At 40.1% G+C, this 21,258-nt stretch overlaps 1 protein-coding gene across 1 annotated transcript in view; it reads right to left on the bottom strand.

Moving 5' to 3' along the window:
• Positions 1 to 4,559: 4,559 nt before the first annotated feature.
• VXN (vexin) overlaps positions 4,560 to 21,258 on the bottom strand; it is a 37,498-nt gene continuing 20,799 nt past the window's right edge. Inside the window, exons 4-6 of the mRNA XM_043979207.1 lie at positions 20,046 to 20,107; positions 17,542 to 17,642; positions 4,560 to 6,856 (exon numbers count right to left, since the gene is read on the bottom strand). Coding sequence (XP_043835142.1) covers positions 6,670 to 6,856; positions 17,542 to 17,642; positions 20,046 to 20,107 — 350 coding nt within the window. The 3' untranslated portion in view covers positions 4,560 to 6,669. The remainder of the gene's footprint in view (positions 6,857 to 17,541; positions 17,643 to 20,045; positions 20,108 to 21,258) is intronic.

Below are 21,258 nucleotides of genomic sequence, written 5' to 3'. Positions count from 1 at the left end.
TATGCCTCCCCCTTCATGCCTATAATATACTTCCTTCCCATCAGAGCCCAAACCAGCAAGGAGCACTGGGATGTTGAGAAGGGTCATTTCCTTCTCCTGGTGGTAGTGTCAGGTGGCTCAGGGCTGGTAGAAGACCACTGTGAGGAAAAAGTCTCCATGTATCAGCCCCCTGGGGGGAGGGTGCACACCTTGCTTGGTTCCAGACTATTCCCCATTATTGGTGGCAACCTTCCCTAATAACTGCAGTGGCTCTACTGCACCTGCCCAGGGTGGGTCTGGCGTGGGCATTCATGTCACATGCCTGGAATCAGCGGTCTTGTCTGCATGTTAGCTTCAGAGCTTCATGGGGCGTCCCTCCTCTCTTCCCAACTGAATTTCTGCCAGATGCTGCAATGCCCAGTTATGACTCATCCTCATCTCCACTCAGGTGCTGCTTCCTCTGTGAAAATTTCCCTCATCCCCCAATCTGAAAGTAATTTCTTTCTACTCAATTCAAAGTATTTTGATTGAGTGTGTTAGAAAGTGAGTGAGAATTCTGTCTTTCCTTTGCCTATCATACACCACCCTGCCTAGAGGAAAGGAAGGGGACAGAGCTGTAGGGGAGGAGGGAGAAAAGGGAGGGAAAAGCAGAGAGGCTCATAGAACATGTAGAACTAACAACATATGGAGACACTGAGTCACACAGCTGGGAGTGCAAGCAAGAGGTGACAGCAATTATGAATCTTGTTTTCTATTGGAGGTAGCTTTTGGCTTTTGGTGTTCCCGTTCATCCTTTTCTCTATCCCCTTTCCAAAGCAGCATCCACTGAGAGGTTCTCTTCCCTGTGGGAGATAGGGATGTTGAATATTGTGGCCTGGCAATTCCACTGGGAAGATTGATGATCTCTCAACTGGGGAATAGTTGCCTTTAAATGAGATTCTTCCTCACTAAGTGATTTGATACCAGTTTGCTGAGCCTCTGGTTCATCATTAAAAGCTATAACCCATGACACAATGCAAGTCAGCTTCTTTCATCTTCTGTCAGTAGCATATTCTTTATTTTTCTTAGACAGCCTACTGTAGGCTTTGGTCCCTAAGGATCATTTTTCTTCTTTGTATTTCCAGTAGTTGACTCAATGCCTTGTATGTAATACCTAAATGAAAATGCCTTAGTGAAAAGCACTGGATGTGGAAATAGAGGACTTGAGTTCGAAGCCCAACTTGTCCACTTATTCTGTGTTACTTTGGGAAGTCAGCCTCCCTGGACCTCAGTTTTTCCTTCTGTAAAATTAGGGAATTTGGACTCGGTGACCTCAAAAGGTGCTTTCTAGATCAAATCTATTATCTTATTATGTTATGTTTATTGAATGAATGAATGAATGAATGAATGAATGAATGAATGAATGAATCTGGACTTCTTCAAAGACTGAAGTGCCAAAAAAATAAGATATTCTCAGGACTAATTACCAGTCCTCAGAATGAGTTCCCTCCTTTTAATCTATTTGTAAAGCAGTGATGCATTCACTACCAAAAAAAAAAAAGTTGAAATTCTGCAAGTTAAAATTCTTATGTTTTTAGATTGAATTTGTCTGAATTCAATATTCATGTTGAATATTGAACAAAATTGTTGTTCTTAGGAGAAGCAATAGTTCTTGTCTGTGTTCATTCTTTCCTGTCTTTCCCCCTATGCCCCAAAGAAAGTTGAAAACATAGACATCTTGTCACATTATTTATTCTAAACTTGTCCTTTCATCTGAGACAGCTTTTCCTACCCCCTACCCATCTGCAAATTCTACAGGGGATTTGTGGGCTGGGAAAGAAATGAAGATTTGCTTCAAAGAGCCCTCATGTAAGAACTGAAGTATTTTATTGGACTTGGTCCTAACAGAGGCTATTTTCTTTCCCTACAAGTCCTGGAAATTCTGATTCCTCTGGCATGAGAAAACACCAGCTTTGGTCATTCTGAATGGAGACACCACCCAGACCAACCAACCTGGAAGCTGGCCTTGTCTTCAGCAAGTGGCTGGGGCATTATTCACACAGGAAGTTTCAGATGGGACTGAGTGTGAAATGAAAATCAGAGTTGGCATCACTCAACCCCAGTTATGGAGACCTAGCCAGGCTGTTGAATGGTCAATGTGTTCTGAGCCTTTTCCTACTGACTGAGGGGTTTAGAGATGTAACACAAATCCAAAAGAAGAGGAAGGCTGTTGTGTTATGCCAGGGCTGAAGCACTTCCTGGGTAGGATTGGTAATATTAAAACCAGACAATGGAAAGAATGTTTTGAATCCTTTGATTCATTCTAACTTAGGGAAAGGTACAGAGGCAGCACCAGATTCACATTTCTTTTCCTTCTGTGGAATGATGGAAAAGAAATTTGCTATTCATCCAAAAAGAATCACACATTCCCCCGCATTTCCTATTGCCTTTATTCATGTCACACACAAAGCATAACTACTACTTTTATTTGAATGGGTGAGGCAAAATATGCACCACATGAGAACAGCATTCTATTGGCATTATATAAATAAGTATTAAATAAGTTACATTTTGCATAATACTCCATGTACAAGTACTGAAATTTGTTATAAGTTAAATAAATTAACACAAAAATAGATCACATCTCAAACTATCAATTGGTAGATTGGGTACAGTTCCCTAGTCTCGTTCTAAACTTTCAGCACCCAAATCCTAGATAACGTAAATGTGCCTGTATTTAGAACCCACAGTAGACCTTTATCATAGCACCTGAGGCCCAAGTCTAAGAATTGTATTTAGGGTCTATGGGCAGGTTGTTGACAGTTTGAATTTGGTGAGTTGGACCATAAGACATGGAGGTATGGTTCTGTTACTCACCTTCCCTTGATGGGTTGGGTTGGGTCACCCTATTCTTCAACTTGTGATTCATTTGGGAATTTAGGGACAAAGTGACATTGAAAGCTGGGAAACAGTGAATGGCCATGTATTAGTTATATCTTGTAGTAGCATGGGCCTTAAGAAATGAACACAAGTTCCATGTTGTAACAGCACATGGATATCAGTAGAATGTAAACTCCTCTGAGGACAGGGACTTCTCTCTTTTTGTCTTTGTATCCCAAGCACCCAGACTTTCCTGTGTTCTGAACTTTCTAGTGCAGATCACTCAGTAGCAAGGCATGCAACCTGAGAATACTAAGTAAATATTGGGGGCAGGGGGAAGACAAGGATGAGGGCAATAAGATTTCCAAGGAGAAAAGGAAAATCTAATTCCATAAACATAATCATTTACCTCATGCCCACAATGCCTGTGACACTGATTCTTTCAAAAGTTCATAGATATAGAGCTGGAAGGGCCCTTTGAGGACACTGGTTGAACCCCCTCATTTTACAGATGAGGAAACTGTGGCCTACAGTTATGTGACTTTCTCATGGTCTCATGGGTAATTTAAGTGGTTGGACTTGAATTCAACCTCAGGTCCTCCAACTCCAAGTTCAGTGTCCTTTTCACTGAATCATATTGAAAGGGTTTGTGCCTTTCATTCCCATTCAATTATGAAAACTCTCCTCAAACCAGCTGCCAAAGGAAAAGAGAGGGAGCTTTTGCCAGAAGTAATTTAATGTCTCACAGGTTTACATCTCTAATTTCCCTACCACCAAATTTACAGTGTTTAATTAGTTCATTTGTATGAATTTTCTGAGAGGGGGGATCAGAGTTGGTAGACTTATTATACTAATGGCCCAAACAAGACTTTGGGACTTTCAAGTGTGAACCAAAGCAATGGCAGTAGAGAGAGTTGTGTAAAAGAAAGAAAATATTAATAGTCACACTCTAAACCTTATCAAAAAGAGGATGATAAGAAAAACAGAGGTCATCTTAAACTTAAAGCTGAATGCTTTTTTTAAAAAAAAAGGTCATTCTTTCAGTTTGCACCAACAAAGAAAGACCTAAGGAGTTATTGGTAATCTCTTTTTACCAAATATGAAAAGCTGGTTTTCTCTGTTATACTGCAAAGGTTCATTCAAAAGTAATTTATTTTCTTTGGTCAAAGATTAGTTTTAAAGACTGAAGAAATATATGTAAATACATATGTAGGAGTGTTTTAAACAAACACATGCCAGAAAGCATTTAAAAACAATTTCAACATTTGACGGGGGGTGGGGGGGTGGGGGGGTGGGGGGTGTAGTGTATGGTGTAAACAAGTTTTCCTGGCTGTTGGGAATGGGGTCTTATATCTGTAATTATATGAATCTGTAACTAAGCAGGTTCCCACCCAGTCATATCAATGTAAACTAAGGGGTATTGCCTCAAAGAAGAAGGACTGGGGTCTAAAAGAAAAATGGTTGGTCATTCTCCTAAAAATTTGGGGGAGACAGTTAAGGTGTTCTTAAGCTTTTTTGTGCCATGGACCCCCTTTTGCAGTCTGGTGAAGTTTATGGGCTCTTTCTCAGTATAATATTATTATTATTATTTTTTTTTAGTGAGGCAATTGGGGTTAAATGACTTGCCCAGGGTCACACAGCTAGTAAGTGTTAAGTGTCTGAGGCCGCATTTGAACTCAGGTCCTCCTGACTCCAGGGCTGGTGCTCTATCCACTGTGCCACCTAGCTGCCCCTCAGTATAATATTTTAAATGCATACCATAAAATACATAGGATTACAAAGGAACCAGTGATATTGAAAGATAGTTATCAAAATATTTAAAAAAGAAAGACAAATTCAAGGACTTCAGCTTAAGATTTCCTATTTTAGAGTGATTATTATAGACATATCAGTTTTAGCTGCTTAAACTAGAAATCTTTATACAGGTTCTTCTTAATCACTTTATCCTACTCCAAGTTTTTACATTTTTTCCAGAAGGGAAATCGTGATATAGTAACTTACACTGAAGAAGTTTTAAGTGTTTACAAAAATGATCTGATTTATTCTTGCGGCATACTCTGAAATATTGAGGAAGCAGGCATTATTTCCCCCATTTGCAGGAGGGGAAAAGAGGCACACACACAGAGACAAAGTCAATGATAGGACCAAGGTCATACATACAATTAAGTTATAGAGCTTTGGCAAAGACAAATTCTTCATTCCTTAGCATGATGTCACAAAAAGAATATTGGAGATTGGGTTCTAGTAGGTGACTAAATTATTGTTTGATCCTGCTAAGTCACTTAAATAAACTCTGTGCCTTAGTTTTCCCATCTTTAAAATAGGGATAATAAGACTTACCCTACCTGTCTAACAGGAATTAGGAGAGGACGAAATGAACTAATGGATATGAAAACACTTTGAAAAATTAAAAGCACTTTACAAACATAAGGTTTTTTCCCCCCACTAGACTATGATGCTTTTGAATATATTGATTTTCAGCACTTAATTCTTAGTCATTTCATTTTGTTTTTTATTTTGTTTTGTGGGGCAATGAGGGTTAAGTGACTTGCTCAGGGTCACACAGCTAGTAAATGTCAAGTGTATGAGGCCAGATTTGAACTCAGGTTCTCCTGAATCCAGGGCCAGTGTTTTATCCACTGTGCCACCTCAATGCCTCCGATTCTTAGTCATTTCACCAGAATGTCTTGAACATAAAAGAACTAAGGGTTCACACATACCAGGGTGCCAAAGTCCTGTCAGAAACAGCTTAATGACAGACTAAAGCTGATATTGGAGTTAGTAAAGGGATATCTTTTGGTGCTTTATCATACCAGATATGAATACTCATTAAAAAGAAATGAATAAATAAGTGAATGTGGTTAGAGGCATAGAAAGGACCATTGTGCTTGCTGGTGACTCAACAGCCATTCCTTATATTGACATCAGTCAGGAGCAGTGTAACAGATTACTGAGATTCTTATAGGATTTAGATGTGGAGGGACCTTAGAGCTCAATCATCTAATCCTAGGGTTCTTAACCTATTTCATTATTATTTATTTTGTGTCAAGGACCCCTTTGGCAGCTGGTAAAACCTATGGACACCTCAGAATATTGTTTTTAAATGCATGAAATGAAATTTTTGTTGTTGAGTTGTTTTCCAGTCTGACTTTTTGTGACTTAATTTGGGGTTTTCTTGGTAAAGATACTGGAGTGGGTTTTTCATTTCCTTCTCCAGCTCATTTTACAGATAAGGAAACTGAGGCAAATTCAGAGTTCAGTGTTGCCTACAGCTGGCACTCTATCCACTGCACCACCTAGCGGCCCACAAAGTAAAATACATAGTATTATAAAGGAAACCAATTATATTGAAATATAGCTATCAAAATATATGTATTTGTTTTAAAAAGGTCAAAGACCTTTAGGCTAAGAACTCTTGATCTAACCCAACCCCCTTATTGTGTAGATGAGAAACCAGAGGAGAGGAGACCTCCTATGAAAATCTTTAGAAGCAGGAAAGAGAAATTTGAGTCACGGTTGTGATGGAAAACAGGTGGATGGAATACACATCAACTCAAGATCCCATTCAGGTTTGTGACTGCTTCTAAGAAGAGATGGTTATACTTTGTCCTTGGGGGAAACCCTTTTTTTCCATCTCAGGGGAGGCAGATTTGTGAAAAGGGAGGAGTAATGGTATGTTCTGGATTACCCACTAGGAGAGGAGGGTGTGACTCAACACTGAATTATTGTGTTTTTAGAGGATCTTAGAATATGGAGCTGGAAAGGACCATGGCCACTGAAAAAGCAATCTGAAATTTGGAGAACTCAGCAGCTCCAGGAGGAAGTCACCTTTCAGTCAGCCTCAAAGGCGCAGTTTGTGGCTCCCAAATATTCTGGTTTCTTCTTGTGCTTCATCCACATTTTCCGGAGGATGTTGGGGGTGCCACAGCTAGTTCTGCCTGTCAGTGGTACAGAGGCTTCTGCTCCCTGGGGAAAGGCTGGATCATCTTCAGGCACTTTCCTGGCCAGTCTTCTAGGTCTAAAGAGACAGGTGGGGGAGGGAACAGAAATAATTTCTACTCTCTGCCTCTTGAGATGATATTGAGTCTTTTTGCATCTGGAATGCCCCTTTCTTGGTAAGGAGAAGCAACTCTTCTGCCCCTGGCCTCATACTCTCCTTTCCTCATGCTGGTGCCAGCAAGAAGTGAGGTATCTAGATTATTCTCATGGAGCAGGCTCTCTTTTTTAGTGTTTGAAAAACCTTTAGTCCTTCCTATTGTCAGTCTTAGCTTGGCCTTCAGAATCCTCTACAATCTGACTCCAATCTACCTTTCGTTCTCCACCTACCACCCCACCCCACAAAACCGGTTCCTCAGAGGATGTAAGCAGGCCTACTTACAAGGTTATTTGTTTTTGTCTCTTGCATTTCTATGTGAGTTTATGGGAGGCAGGGATAATTGCTTTTTTTTTTTTGGTCTTTCTTTTACCTCCAATGCTCAGCACTGTGTCTGACAAAGTGTTTGTTTGGTTTTTGTTTTTTGATCCCATGCGGGATATCAAAGAGCAAAATATTGTGCCCCTACCTGTAAAGAGTCTATGAGAATCCTTTACCCACTTCCACCCCCATCACTGTAACTATATAAATGAAGACAACTTTAAATGATAGCAAAACTCAGGAGAAATGGAAATTACCTTTAACGTCCACTTATCAGTTCACAGATTTAGAGTTAGGGGTTTCTGAGACTATCTAGCCAGACCAGTCCTCCTGACTGAGGTGCTTGTTGGCCCAATGGACTCAATGTATGCCTACCTCACTCAGCCTGTTCAAATCCTCACTCTTCCAGGCTTCATTTAGGTGCCTCCTCCTTCAAAAAGCCTTCTCTGATGCCCTGAGTTGATAGGGACCTTTCTAAAGTCAGATTTTCCTCAAACTTTCCTTTGCCCCTATCATACTCTACTTTCAATCAATAATCAATCAACCAGTATTTATGAAGTACCTACAAATAAAAAGAATGAAACAATACCTTGTATCATGTTTATTTATGTACACCATATTCTCCCAGCAGACTCTGCGTGTGTGCGTGTGTGTGTGTGTGTGGGGGGGGTGGTGGGGGTGGTGGGGGTGGTGGTACTTGAGGATCCCTAGTATCTAGTACAATGGCTTTCAAATGGTTTTGTTGGTCAGTCATGCCCAACTCTTCTTGACCAGATTTGGGGTTTCCTTGGCAAAGGTACTAGAGCAATTTACCATTGCCTTCTCCAGTTCATATTACAAGATGAAGAAACTGAGGCTAGTAGGGTCACACAGGTAGTAAGTAAGTGTTTGAAGCTAGATTTGAACTCAGGAAGATGAGTTTTCCTAACTCCAAACTGGCCTGCACCTAGATACAAATGGTAGATGTTTACTGAATGCTGGTTGAATGGAACTGAATGGAGTAGGTCAGGTGCTTGAGGGTCTCAAGCCCTACTTCCGTCCTACTCTCATTGGACTGAACTTGGTAGGGTGAAATAGAAGGGAAAGAGAGGTTAAGTGGCCTGGTTCCCCTCCTTTACAGAACAAGGAGGCATTCTTTTCCTTTTTCATCTATACCTGCTCTGACTGAGAGGTGAGGATTTTTAAAAGTTGCCTGGGGAGGCTAGGAAAAAAAAAGGTCTAATGTTTTTTCCTTTTCAGTGTCCTGTGTCTTGGCACTAATTGAAATGGATGTGTATTAGAAACAGTGGTCTAGACTGTTTTCAAATGCAGTGATTTTCATTTGACTGCTTGTCTCCCAGTAGAAATCAACTATGACTATTGCCATGCAAAGTAATATGCAGCTCAGGGTCTTGCTTTGGGAAAAGTCTCTTAACATAACACTGGGAACTTGGTCACAGGTACCCTTTTTTGGCTTTACCCCCAGGTGTTGGCTAAAGTCTGAAGTCTGTTTTTAAGTCTTTCTGACAAATCCTTCTAGTTGGCCAAGTAGTCTTGGTTCACACTGATCTCACCAGTTTTTTTTTTTTAAACTCTTATGTAGCATTTATTTTCTGACTCACTCTTTTTTTTTTTTTTTTGCAGGGCAACAGGGGTTAAGTGACTTGCCCAAGGTCACACAGCTAGTAAGTGTCAAGTGTCTGAGGCCGGATTTGAACTCAGGTACTCCTGAATCCAGGGCTGGTGCTTTATCCACTGCGCCACCTAGCCACCCCTGACTCACTCTTTTTGATATTTGATTGTATCTAGTCTTAGATTTACAGTTGCAGCTCTGTTTCCTTTGTTTCTCTAATTAAATTGAAAACTCCTTGCAGGTAGGCTCTCTTGCAAAGATGTGATTCAGTTTGACAGATATTCACTGTGTGGTAAAAAGTTTTAACAGTCAGTTAGCGATAATGGAGAGACACCAGTTTTTCTTTAAGGACCACCCTTTCAGGGAGGAGACCAACGGCATGAGCTACGTACGCCAGTCAGCCTGCTAGCACTCCACTTCCGGGTGCGAGTTTAAAAGGCAAGGAGAGAACGGAAGTGGAATCTTTTTCCTGCTCTGCTGGTCTCCTGACTGTGCTGCACAGACAGACGCTAACTGGAATTTGACTCGGCCCAGCTTGAGGTTAGCAGCAGCACACGCTTGACACGGTCTCTCTCTCTCCCCAAAGGTGGCCTGGGGTTTTGGTGAGTTTTATACGGAATATAGACTGAGCTTAGACTTAAGACTATTTGTTTTGTATTTCTACTTTCCTATCCCTCTAATCAACATTACCTGGTAACTACCATACAATAAAAGCTCTAACTAGAAAACCAGAAGCTTCTTCCATTTACTAGTCTGGGAGATAAATTAAGGGAAAGGTTAAAGAGGGGAGATTTATGATCTAATATCCAATTTTAAATCTCACGGTTTGGCGACCCCTGAAGGGATCTTAAGGACCCTCCCACCCTCCCTAGTTTGGCCATGAGCCACCTAATTTAGTGGACTTTCTCTTAAATGCCCCCACTGACTTTCCCTCATTTGCCTAATCTCCCTTGCTTTAAGCCTCTAAAAGCCTTGCTTTAAACAGAAAAGCCAGCCCAGTTTAAAGGGTAAGATGCTTGAATATTCTACTATCCCTTTGATTTTTCTCATCGGAATGTATTGGGACAGCATAACATCCCGACTTAGAGGAATAGTTTGCTCAATGGTCCTTCATAACATTATTGGTTTTTTCTTCATTCAGGCAGCAAAAAGTTTTTGGTATAATAGTCTAAGTGTGAATCTTTGGGAAAATGCGTTTAATATAAGTAGAAATTTTATGCCTGCAATTGAAATACCTTTTAATACCACATCCATAGTTCATACGACTAAGGATTTTATTTTTGCTATTATCATTGTTATAATATGGGGGAAATTGTCACATATGGAGAGAGCCGCCAAGATGGCTCCTTCTACTAGAGATGATCCAAGTTTAGAATCAGATCATCAGAAACTGCTCCCCCTGCAGGAAACTATAGAACATACCAAAAAAGGAGCACCAATTCAAGACAGAAAATATAGCCCCTTTAAACCAAGTGACTTGAGCGCATGGAAATCAATCATCCCTAGTTTTGAGAAAAATCCAAACACTGTAATTTCACAGTTAAGGACTATATTTAATATATATCAACCCACTTGGGCTGATGTTACTTGCCTTATGGAAACTTTACTGTCCCCAGTTGAGATTACAGATATTATCTCAGCAGGAAATGCCCTTGTTGCGAAGGGTAAGGCCGATGTGGAATGGCCTCTAAAGGATCCAGAGTGGAATTATAATAATGACAGGGATTTCCAAAGATTAAAAGACGCTAGAGAAACACTTCTGAAGGGAATGGAATCTTGCTCTAGAAAACTGGAAAACTGGCAGAAATTTTTAAGTCTACCTCAGGAGGCTAATGAAAGACCAAACAGATTTTACGATAGGCTTTGTGAGGCCACCAGGCAATATACCAGATTGGATCCAATTGATTTAAAAGATTCTTATATTATCCTCAACATGTTTGTTTGTAATTCACTGCCAGAAATCCACAAATATTTTCTGACACAATGTCCACACTGGAAAAATATGACTATAGATAAGCTTAAGGAAGTTGCCACCTCTGTCTTTGAGTCAAATGAGGAGAATAAGCCTAAACAGAGCATTCTGGCACCAGTGCTTTCTGGTCAGGCATCTAAAGGTCAGCACAAAACCCCTAAGTATGATGACTATAGGGCAGAGGCTGTCCTTCACCAGCAAAAGAGATTGGAATGCTATAGCAAGGCAAAAGAAGCTTATCGCACGGGGAAAAAAAATGTTGCCACATTTTATGCACAGCAGGGTAATCTCCATGAGGAGAAGATGAGAGAAGCCAACCATCTTGCTGCTGTGCAGATATTTGAGAAAGTCAGTGCTTCCCTACTACCAAAGAATGTTTTAGACCTCCATGGACTCCACGTAGATGAAGCCATAAATAATTTAATAACTATATTGGAACAAAAAACTGAAGAACATAAGCAGAATGGTGGTAAACCATATCTCTCTGTGATTACGGGAAGAGGAAAGCATAGTCCGGGAGGAGTTGCTAGAATCAAACCAGCAGTCATTAAATACCTCACAAGCCACAACTTCAGGTTCTCTGAAATTAAACCAGGGTGCTTGAAAGTTATACTGAAAAAAAGCTAGTACTTTTGTTGGGAACAATGAAATTGTAGCCTTTGCAAAATATAACCAACTGAATATAATCATTCATCAGTTGAATAACCCCCTATGGCAAATTCATGGTACAGACAAAGCCAATGCTAAAGAACTCCACATTTTCTACCATAAAGAACATTATGACAGCATTAGAAAAATCAATGACAATTCAGAAACCCCTGCCACTTTGGCATGCAGAGAATTGGGGAACCAGTTAAAACAATGTCGCATACCCCAAATTCTAGCAGCTTAAATACCTTAAAATTTAACAAGCATTTCCTTCTACAGGCAAAGCACTGAAGCACATGGCCTGGTTTTCTGGCCCACCTCAATCTCCCTCACCTTTTCCCTACCCTATACCTATTTTTTTTTAATCCTTTTTGGTTTTTTTGTTTTGACTTTTGAAAGGCACTGAAAAGACCTGGAATTCACCACACCTTTATGTTCTTTAAGAGCACAAAAGAGTGCCTAGCGAATCTTTTGCTTTTTATTTTTGTTTTTGGTTTTGCTTTGGTTTTTGACTTTTGTTTCTTTTGCTTTTCTTTAAAACTCAATTTTGTAAACTAAGTGACTTTTCGAAGACATTTTAAGTATATGCTGTGGGTGAGGCCATCGAGCCTCAGAAGCTACCAGAATTTTTTTTTTTGCCCTTTCTTTTTGAGAGAACCATGAGTTCTAATATATTTTTTAAATTTTTTCTTCTCTTTTCTCTTTTATGGTATTCTATTTAACTAAAAAAAAAGAATAGGGTTATTGAACCCTATTGCTTGATACCTCACTGAAAACATTGAATATTGAATCTTGCTAATTGAAGTCTTATTTCTTTTTGATAAATTGATCACCACTTTAAGTATCTGCTACTGTTATACTAGAGAATTCATGTATAAGATGATGTGGTTTACTTGCTAAAAGAAGATTATGTAATAATGTCTAATATAATCAGCTATTTACATTCATTTATTATTTATATGTCATTATACTCTGGGTATGGTTTGAAATTATTGTATATATCACTAATATATTCTCAGTTATGCAGCATAGCATGCATTTTTACCATCATACTGTCTTTGGTGAAATTAATATGAGATTTCAGAAGTATGGAAACTTATCATTTCAGAGACTAACTTGCTGTGAACTCTGATGCAGGCCCTGGAGAGAATATATGTGCAACAAAAGGAGAGACAGGTATACGTAAGTCCATGGTTTGCTTATGATGGTGACTATGTAGAGCACAATTACTAGGCACAATCCAGTATTCATCCTCTCTCCCTCCTAATTTAACCTAATTTAACTGAACTTATTTATCTTTTTATCTAACTCAGTTGAACTCACCTGTGGCCTAGCACAATCACTGGCTGTCTCGGAACCATGAGATATAGTATGATAACCTTTCCATAACATTTTCAGGTGTCATGAACACATACTAAATTTGGCTTTGATCCAGACACATGGTGGTAAAAAGTGTTACTGATTGTATAACTACCTCAACCCTCTATTGGAAATCTAAGGATGAATGTAATGGAATTTATTAATTTGATCATTGACAATGCTATGCTAAGGTTTAGTAAAAATGCAGCAATTCAAACAGTCAAAGAAGAGAATCCAGCTTTCCAGACCAGAGTCCAGAATCCAGTTTTCCAGACCAGAATCCAGTTTCCTCCTGATGACACCTTACCACTTCAAGAAGACAAGAGAACTCAGAGACTTTATATGAACTGTTTTGCTTTATTAGTTTTTACTATCTCCTTTCTGTTATTATATGCCGTCCGTAACATGTACTCTATGCAGAGGCTCTCCCTTTGCAAGACTAATGTCAAAGCGTCGGTTCATAAGGAAAAAAAAAATCGCCCCTCTGGACAAAACTTTCCTCTCTTCCTTTTTTATATTGTTGTTCACATATTATTAGTTAGCAATAGTTATTATATTCTTTTTACTGTTCCATCAAGGAAACATTTTGTTTCTTGAGGAACAAAAGGGGGGAATGTGGTAAAAAGTTTTAACAGTCGGTTAGTGATAATAGAGAGACACCAGTTTTTCTTTAAGGACCACCCTTTCAGGGAGGAGACCAATGGCATGAGCTACGCACGCCAGTCAGCCTGCTAGCACTCCACTTCCGGGGTGCGAGTTTAAAAGGCAAGGAGAGAACGGAAGTGGAATCTTTTTCCTGCTCTGCTGGTCTGACTGTGCTGCACAGACAGATGCTGACTGGAGTTCGACTTGGCCCAGCTCGCGGTTAGCAGCAGCACACGCTTGACACGGTCTCTCTCTCTCCCCAAAGGTGGCCTGGGGTTTTGGTGAGTTTTATACGGAATATAGACTAAGTTTAGACTTAAGACTATGTGTTTTGTATTTCTACTTTCCTATCCCTCTAATCAACATCACCTGGTAACTACCATACAATAAAAGCTCTAACTAGAAAACCAGAAGCTTCTTCCATTTACTAGTCTGGGAGATAAATTAGGGGAAAGGTTAAAGAGGGGAGATTTATGATCTAATATCCAATTTTAAATCTCACAACTGCCTGATAGTGTAAGGCAGTATGTTAGGTACCAAGAATAGAAAAATTAACAATGTATCAGTTCTAGCTTCCAAGTTTAATTTCTATTGCTAGATATGTATACTATATTATATATTACATTACAGACATACTGATTTGTAGAGGGAGCAAACACTAACAACTGGGGTGAAGGGGAAGGATTAAATAAAGAGGTGGTCCTGGAGTTGAGTCTTGATACAAGATGAGCCTTATGGGAGAGGAGGGGGAGAAGGGAGTACATAGGAGATAACCTAGTGAATGCAGACAACAGAGAGGGAATGTTGCATAAAGTTAATAGCCAGTTTTTCAATTTGGCTAGAACATAGATGGTATAAATGGGAGTGATACAGACTTCTTTGCTTCCACTCTTGGTATTTATCCCAGTACTACTGAGCACATACTAGTCATTTAACTTGACTTGAATTAAAGACTTTTGTTTAGCATCTTCTACCCTTGATGAAATATTGAAAGGGACAGGGAACACAATTTATCCACCCTGGCCATCATTAGCTTTCTGGTTGTTCTCTTTGACTTGTCTCTTCCCCAATTAGGTCTATCCTCTACTCATCTAGGGCAGCTAGGTGGTGCAGAGGATAGAGTGTCAGATCTGAAATCAGGAAGACTCTGAATTCCTATCTGGCCTCAGACACTTACTATCTGTGACCCTGGGGAAGTCATTTAACCCTGTCTGCCTCAGTTTCCTCATTTGTAAATGAACTGGAGAAGGAAATGGCAAACTACTCCAGTATCTCTGCCAAGAAAACCCCAAATGGTGTCACAAAGAGTCTGAAGTGACTGAAAAACAGCAACTACTCATCTATCAAAGAGATCTTTCTAAGAGAAGGGCTGACCAAATTATCCCACTCCCACCCCACCCTTGACCCTCCACTCAATGGACTTCAGTGGCTCCCTGTCACTTCTACGATGAAAAATAAAATCTTCTCTGACTTTTCAAGCTCTTTATACCCTTTATTACCTTAAGTCTTCTTACACTTTATTCCCTTCCACCTATTCTATGTTCCAGTGACACTGGCCTCCTTGTTCCTTGCACAAGGCATCCATTTCCCCACTCTGGAATGCTTTTCTTCCTGGTCTCGGTCTCCTGGCTTTCCTGACTTCTTCGAGTCGCAGCCGAAATCTCATCCCCAAAAACCCTTTCCCAGTCATCCTTAATACTAGTTCTTTCCCTCTTTTGAGCATCTCCAATTTATCCTGTATATATCTTGTTTGTACATAGTTGTTTGTGTTCTCTCCCATTAGATTGTAAGCTCCTTGAGGGTGTTATGGGGTTAGGATTAAAGGTTAAACTGGCCAGCTAAACTGAAGGACAGACACACCTTAAGAAGCAAGAGAGATAAGCCTATTAGGCTTGGCTGCTACCTGAGTGGCGCTAAGGGGACTGGTAACTCCAGAAGTCAGGACCATCTCCCCTCATTCCAGCTTCCCCCACACACAAAGGGATCTTTCCACAGTGAGATGATCATTCCATCTGTCCCTCGACCATCTGTCATCTAAAAAAGCTATGGCCTTGGGGCAGCTAGGTGGTGCAGTGGATAAAGCATGGGCTCTGGATCCAGGAGGACCTGAGTTCAAATCCGGCCTCAGATACTTGACACTTACTAGTTGTGTGACCCTGGGCAAGTCACTTAACCCTCGCTGCCCTTAAAAAAAAAAGTTATGGTCTTTATCCTGTTCAAGGAGATAGGTATCTCAGAGAAGGTCTCTGAATCATCTCCCCACGTAGACAATCTCCCCATGTCAACTTTCTCTAGCGCCACAAAAGATTATTTTATTCTAAATGGATTTGTGTGCAAGAGGATGTAATTCTTTAAGGAGGAATACTTAAGGACCCCCACCAACCTATTTCCCCATGACAAGGGGAAGGATTGTTTGGCACTTGCATTTTATTTAACTCATAGTAGCACATAGTAGGCACTTAATAAATGCCTGTCTATTTGATAAGAGTCATATCTCGAGTTGTTTTTATAATAATCGTTGCCTACTTCCTATCTCTCTACATATCCTTGAAAGGTGAATCACTATTGTTCATTGATATTTTATTGGAGAGGAACAAATATTACAAACATGGGAAGGGGGGCAAAGGAGTTCTTCCTGCCTTTATTCTAGGCTACAGGTCTTTTAATTAGCTCTGCCCTGATGGAATTTGTAGATAGGGTAGGGCAAAGGAATTTTTAAAAATTGTATTTTATAGATGAGTATTTCCACATTATATTTGAACTCAGGTCCTCCTGAATCCAGGGCCTGTGCTTTATCCACTGAGCCACCTAGCTGCACGCCCTCCACAAGTTTAATCATGTCTTTATGAACATGCGCAGAAGGCCAAATGTGTCCTTAGGTTCACCTTATAATTGTGTAAACCCCCAAAACACATCTCCAAGGAAAAAGGTACCAGCCTCAGACTTTGTCTTAGGACCCCGGGAAGTCCAAATTAGGATAAGACCTCCCAAGTACCTCCTTAGGGAGGAGATTAAGATAATGAGGAGATAATCTACTTTTTTCTCACTAAAAATATAACCATTTTCATCCCTCTATTCAAGACACTTATCTCCTTGGTGTCTCCCTGTGGCCTGACAGTATTTTAATAAAACTTAGGAAACTGAGTCTTGTAATTCTTTGGGATGCCTCACAATCAATTTGATCAATTAAATATACCTCCCACATAAATTCCAATGCTTTGCATTTGGGGCTCTGAAGGAGATATATCTTTTTTTGTTTGTTTTGTTTGTTTTTTGTTTTATGTTTTTTGTGCAGGGCAATGAGGATTAAGTGACTTGCCCAGGGTCACACAGCTAGTAAATGTCAAGTGTCTGAGGCTGGATTTGAATTCAGGTCCTTCTGAATCTAGGGCTGGTGCTTTATCTACTGTGCCACCTAGCTGCCGATATATCTTGCATTTATTTACATAGTTATTTGTTTATTGTCTTCCCCTTTAGAATTTAAGTTCCTTGAAGGCAGAGACTGTTTTTACCATATATTTTTTTTTTAATTTCCAGGCCTTTGTCCGGGGTCTGGTACCTAGAAAACACTTAAAACATGATTGTTGACTGGCTTTTAAAAAAAATCAATGAAAATAAAACCAAACTGACATATGTCCATCACCAAAGAGCCAGACCTCTAAAATAAATGCCTGAGTTAATGTAATTACTTCTATCAAAAAGTACTTCAGGGGCAACTAAATGGCGAAGTGGATAAAAGCACCGGCCCTGGATTCCGGAGTACCTGAGTTCAAATCCAGCCTCAGACACTTGACACTTACTAGCTGTGTGACCCTGGGCAAATCACTTAACCCCCATTGCCCTGCAAAAAAAAAAAAAGTACTTCAGACCAATCCTGGGGAAATCAATGATGAGGCAGCTCTGGAGAGCAGAAGTTTATTGTCCTCATTTGAAGGTGATTTATGCTGGGCCAGGTTTTTGAGGAGCAGGATGACCTCTGACCTAGACCACCTGCTACTCCTCCACCTCCTTCCAGACAGGCATTGGCCATGAAGCCTCAAAAACTCAACTTACTCCTTTGTCAGAGTCCGGTTACTTTCTTCTGTTGCTGCTGCTTCGTTGACAGGAGGCTGTTTCACGGTGATCCTGGGCACTGGTAGTGAGGCTTGGGATATCTGTGTCAGGGAGAAGGATGAAAGAAAAGTGTCAGGATACAGTTATATACCGTGTTTCTGGCGGCATTGGTTGGACTTACTTAAATGGAGGCTTTGTAAATTGAATAAAAAAGTACAGAGGAAAAGCTGCCAAGAGACACGCAATCATTCAATGAAATTAATTGCTAGCATGGAATGAAAGAAGAGTTTTGGCACTGTCACCTTTGACTTTTCGTCTTCTTCACCCCCTTTATTTGAATTTATCATTAGATACTATTGATTCTTCATTTGAAAGACTGCTAGGTGACACAGTGGATAAAGCACTGGCCCTGGAGTCAGGAGGACCTGAGTTCAAATCTGGCCTCAGACACTTGACATTTACTAGCTATGTGACCCTGGGCAAGTCACTTAGCCCTCATTGCCCCCCCCCCTTCAAAAAAGAAAAAAAGCAAAGACTGTTAGATTAGTACCTTTATCACCATCCTACAACGATGACCAGTTCAAGGCCTTTGCTACCTTTTGTCTGAACTGGTATCAGAGTGTCTCTGACTCCAGTTTTTGAAGCAGCAACAAAACATATTTCTATGTACCTAGGGATTTTTTTTTTCTTTTTGGTGCGGGGCAATGAGGGTTAAGTGACTTGCCCAGGGTCACACAGCTAGTAAGTGTAAAGTGTCTGAGGCCGGATTTGAACTCAGGTCCTCCTGACTCCAGGGCCGGTGCTTCATTCACTGCGCCACCTAGCTACCCCTGTACCTAAGGATTTGCAAAGCACTTGCTTCTGAAAACCCGGTGATGGAAGGAGTGCAAAGTATAATTATCTCCATTTTTGTTGTTATTGTTGTCTTCATGACCCCATTTGGGGTTTTCTTAGCGAAGATACTGGAGTGGTTTGTCATTTCCTTCTCCAGCTCATTTTCCAGATGAGGAAACTGAGGTAAACAGTGTTAAGTGACTTGCCCAGGGTCATACAGATAGTAAGTGTCTGAGGTCAGATTTGAACTCAGAAAGAAGAGTCTTCCCGACTCCAGGCCCAGTGCTCTGTGCACTATGGTGCCACCTAGCTGCCATCTCCAATTTACAGATGACAAAACTAAGGCAGATTAACTGACTTGCTTGGGTCACATAGCAAAATAAGCATCAAGGCTGAAATCCAAATTCAGATCTTCTGATTCCAAGACCAGTGCTCTTTCCACAAACAACAACAACAACAACAAGCATTTGTATAGTATTTACTATGTGTCAGGCACTGTGCTTAGTGCTTTACAAATATTACCTCACTAAATTCTCACAACCACCCTGGGAAATAGATCCTATTATTATTCTCATTTTATAATTGACAAAACTGAAACAAACAGAGGTTGTCACTTGCTCAAGGACACACAGCCAGCCAGTAAGTATCTGAGGCTGGATTTGAATGAAGGTCTTCCTGACTCTAGCCCCAGCACTCTTTCCATTATACCATCATGGTGCCATCCATGGTGGTCATATAGTCTACAGGGATAGAACGTATGTTGGGGTTTGCAATTATTTAACTTCTTTTCTGAGGCCTCTATCTTTGATTTCTTTTCTTGGAAATGTAGAAGGGGGTTAGTTTATGGAGGTCTTTGAATGCCACGTGGAAAATCCAAGGAATGCTGGCTGCATAAGAGATATTCATACCTAAAAGAAGAAAGAGGGGATGCAGAATCAATTCAGATGCCAAGGGAGTCCTTGGCAGAAAATTTCAAAAAGGAATTCATATCCTAAGTGATTAGACTGAGTGGTATTTTGTTTTCTTATGAAAAATCTTACCACTGCTTCAAATGTAACTGACAATTAACCAGTTATTCTCAAAATGATTTAGTGAATAACTTTTAGTAGGCATTTGATTGATTGATTGATTTGGTCAACTGAAGGATTGTTCCTCTTCCCCACCCCAGGGGAGTGTTAGTTGTGTGTTAGTGACAAAAGAGGGAACAAAAACATCCTCTGTGTCTATTTGACCAAGTTAGCAACATTCCCCACTACATTAGACTAGTTGCATTAGAACTGAAATGATGGGGGCAGCTAGGTGGAGCAGTGGAAAAAACACTGGCCCTGGATTCAGGAGGACCTGAGTTCAAATCTGACCTCAGAAACTTGACACTTACTAGCTGTGTGACCCTGGGCAAGTCACTTGACCCTCATTGCCCCACAAAAAAAAAAAGAAAAAAAAAGAACTGAAATGATTTAAAGGAGAGATGTTAGTGATATGTAACTAGTTCTTGCCAAAAGAGACTATATGGTAAGGTAAAAACCAATATGGTTTTAAAAGCAGAGAATTTTTCAATAGAGAGATGTCTTTTTATCATTCTCAGGTCTAAAACAAAGGATACTCAGTGTTCCTGTTTAAGACCCAGGCATAACCTAACAGATAGAGGTAGCTTATTTTATCTTACTTACCAGAGATTTTCCATATGCTCGAGTCCCACACAAAATTAATGGTTTGGGTTCAGAAATTCCCACTGCAGAGCAGAACAAAAATAGCATTATCATTCAGTGGTACCATGTGTCCTGTCTCATAGCCAATACTCAGTGTGAAGACACTTGAGGACTTTGTGCTAGGTGCTGAAATCAGAAGGCAGGTGAGGTTCTCCAGAAAGACAACTGGAAATTTTTTGGATGTCAGGTGAGATAACCTTCTCTCTTAGCATTTTTTTTTTTTAATGAGGAAAGAAAAAAAAAAAAGAATTGTCCCCATACCCCTGCAGTTTAGACCTACGGGTCTAGCATCATGGAAATTTACCTGGTTTGCTTTTGAGAAGTAGAAATCCCCTAATGGTCAGAAAGTTTAGTGTTACTAACCTTGGAAGTGTATCATAGTGTCACAGAGATGAAGAGTTCTAAGGGACCTCAGAGATGGATAATAATAATAACAACAACAAAACATAACAACAGCATTTATATAACACTTTAATGTTTGCAAAGTGCTTTCCTCATAATTACCCCATAAAGAAGGTAGACTAATTGAATCCGGGATCAAAGCATGTCAATAATATCCTGAGAAGTAATCTGATTCTTGATGATATCTAGCAATGAGGCAAAGAGATCAGTGGGTCAATGATCACAGGGTCTCTGTGGACTCTTTCTTTGAGTAAGAAAGACCCTTTTTTGTGTCAGAGTTATTCCTTTTGGAGGAGGAATAGGAGAGTCCTGTATGTATGTTAGATGGATTCTCATCTTATAGAGGTCCTCTGCTTCCTGACTTGTCAAGCCCTCCCTGATCAAAGAGCATCCTATTTAAAAAAAATGACATGCTCCTTCAAAAACAGATATATCTACTGAGAGAATCTTGGTAATTTCCTAGGCATGATTATATCCTAGCATGGTGATTCTCAAAATGTGGCCCAGGTATTGGGATCATAAGGTCAAAGATATTTGCAAACTAATACTAAGCTATTTTCATTTCTAATATACTAAAAATTTATAGATATAACCCAAATAAACAAAAGATATTTTGGGAGGAGTCCTCAATAATCATTAAGAGTGTAGAGGGGTACTGAGACCAAAACGTTTTGGGAGCCACTGTCTTAGCATATTACAGTGATTTCCAATTCTCAATGCCATCTCTGCCAACTATTGTCTTTTGGAATATGGCTGTAGAGCCAGTTTACAA

The sequence above is a fragment of the Dromiciops gliroides genome, chromosome 1 (genome assembly GCF_019393635.1).
Source record: "Dromiciops gliroides isolate mDroGli1 chromosome 1, mDroGli1.pri, whole genome shotgun sequence".
In the NCBI taxonomy this organism is placed as follows: Eukaryota; Metazoa; Chordata; class Mammalia; order Microbiotheria; family Microbiotheriidae; genus Dromiciops; species Dromiciops gliroides.
This window is presented reverse-complemented; position numbering and strand designations above follow the sequence as displayed.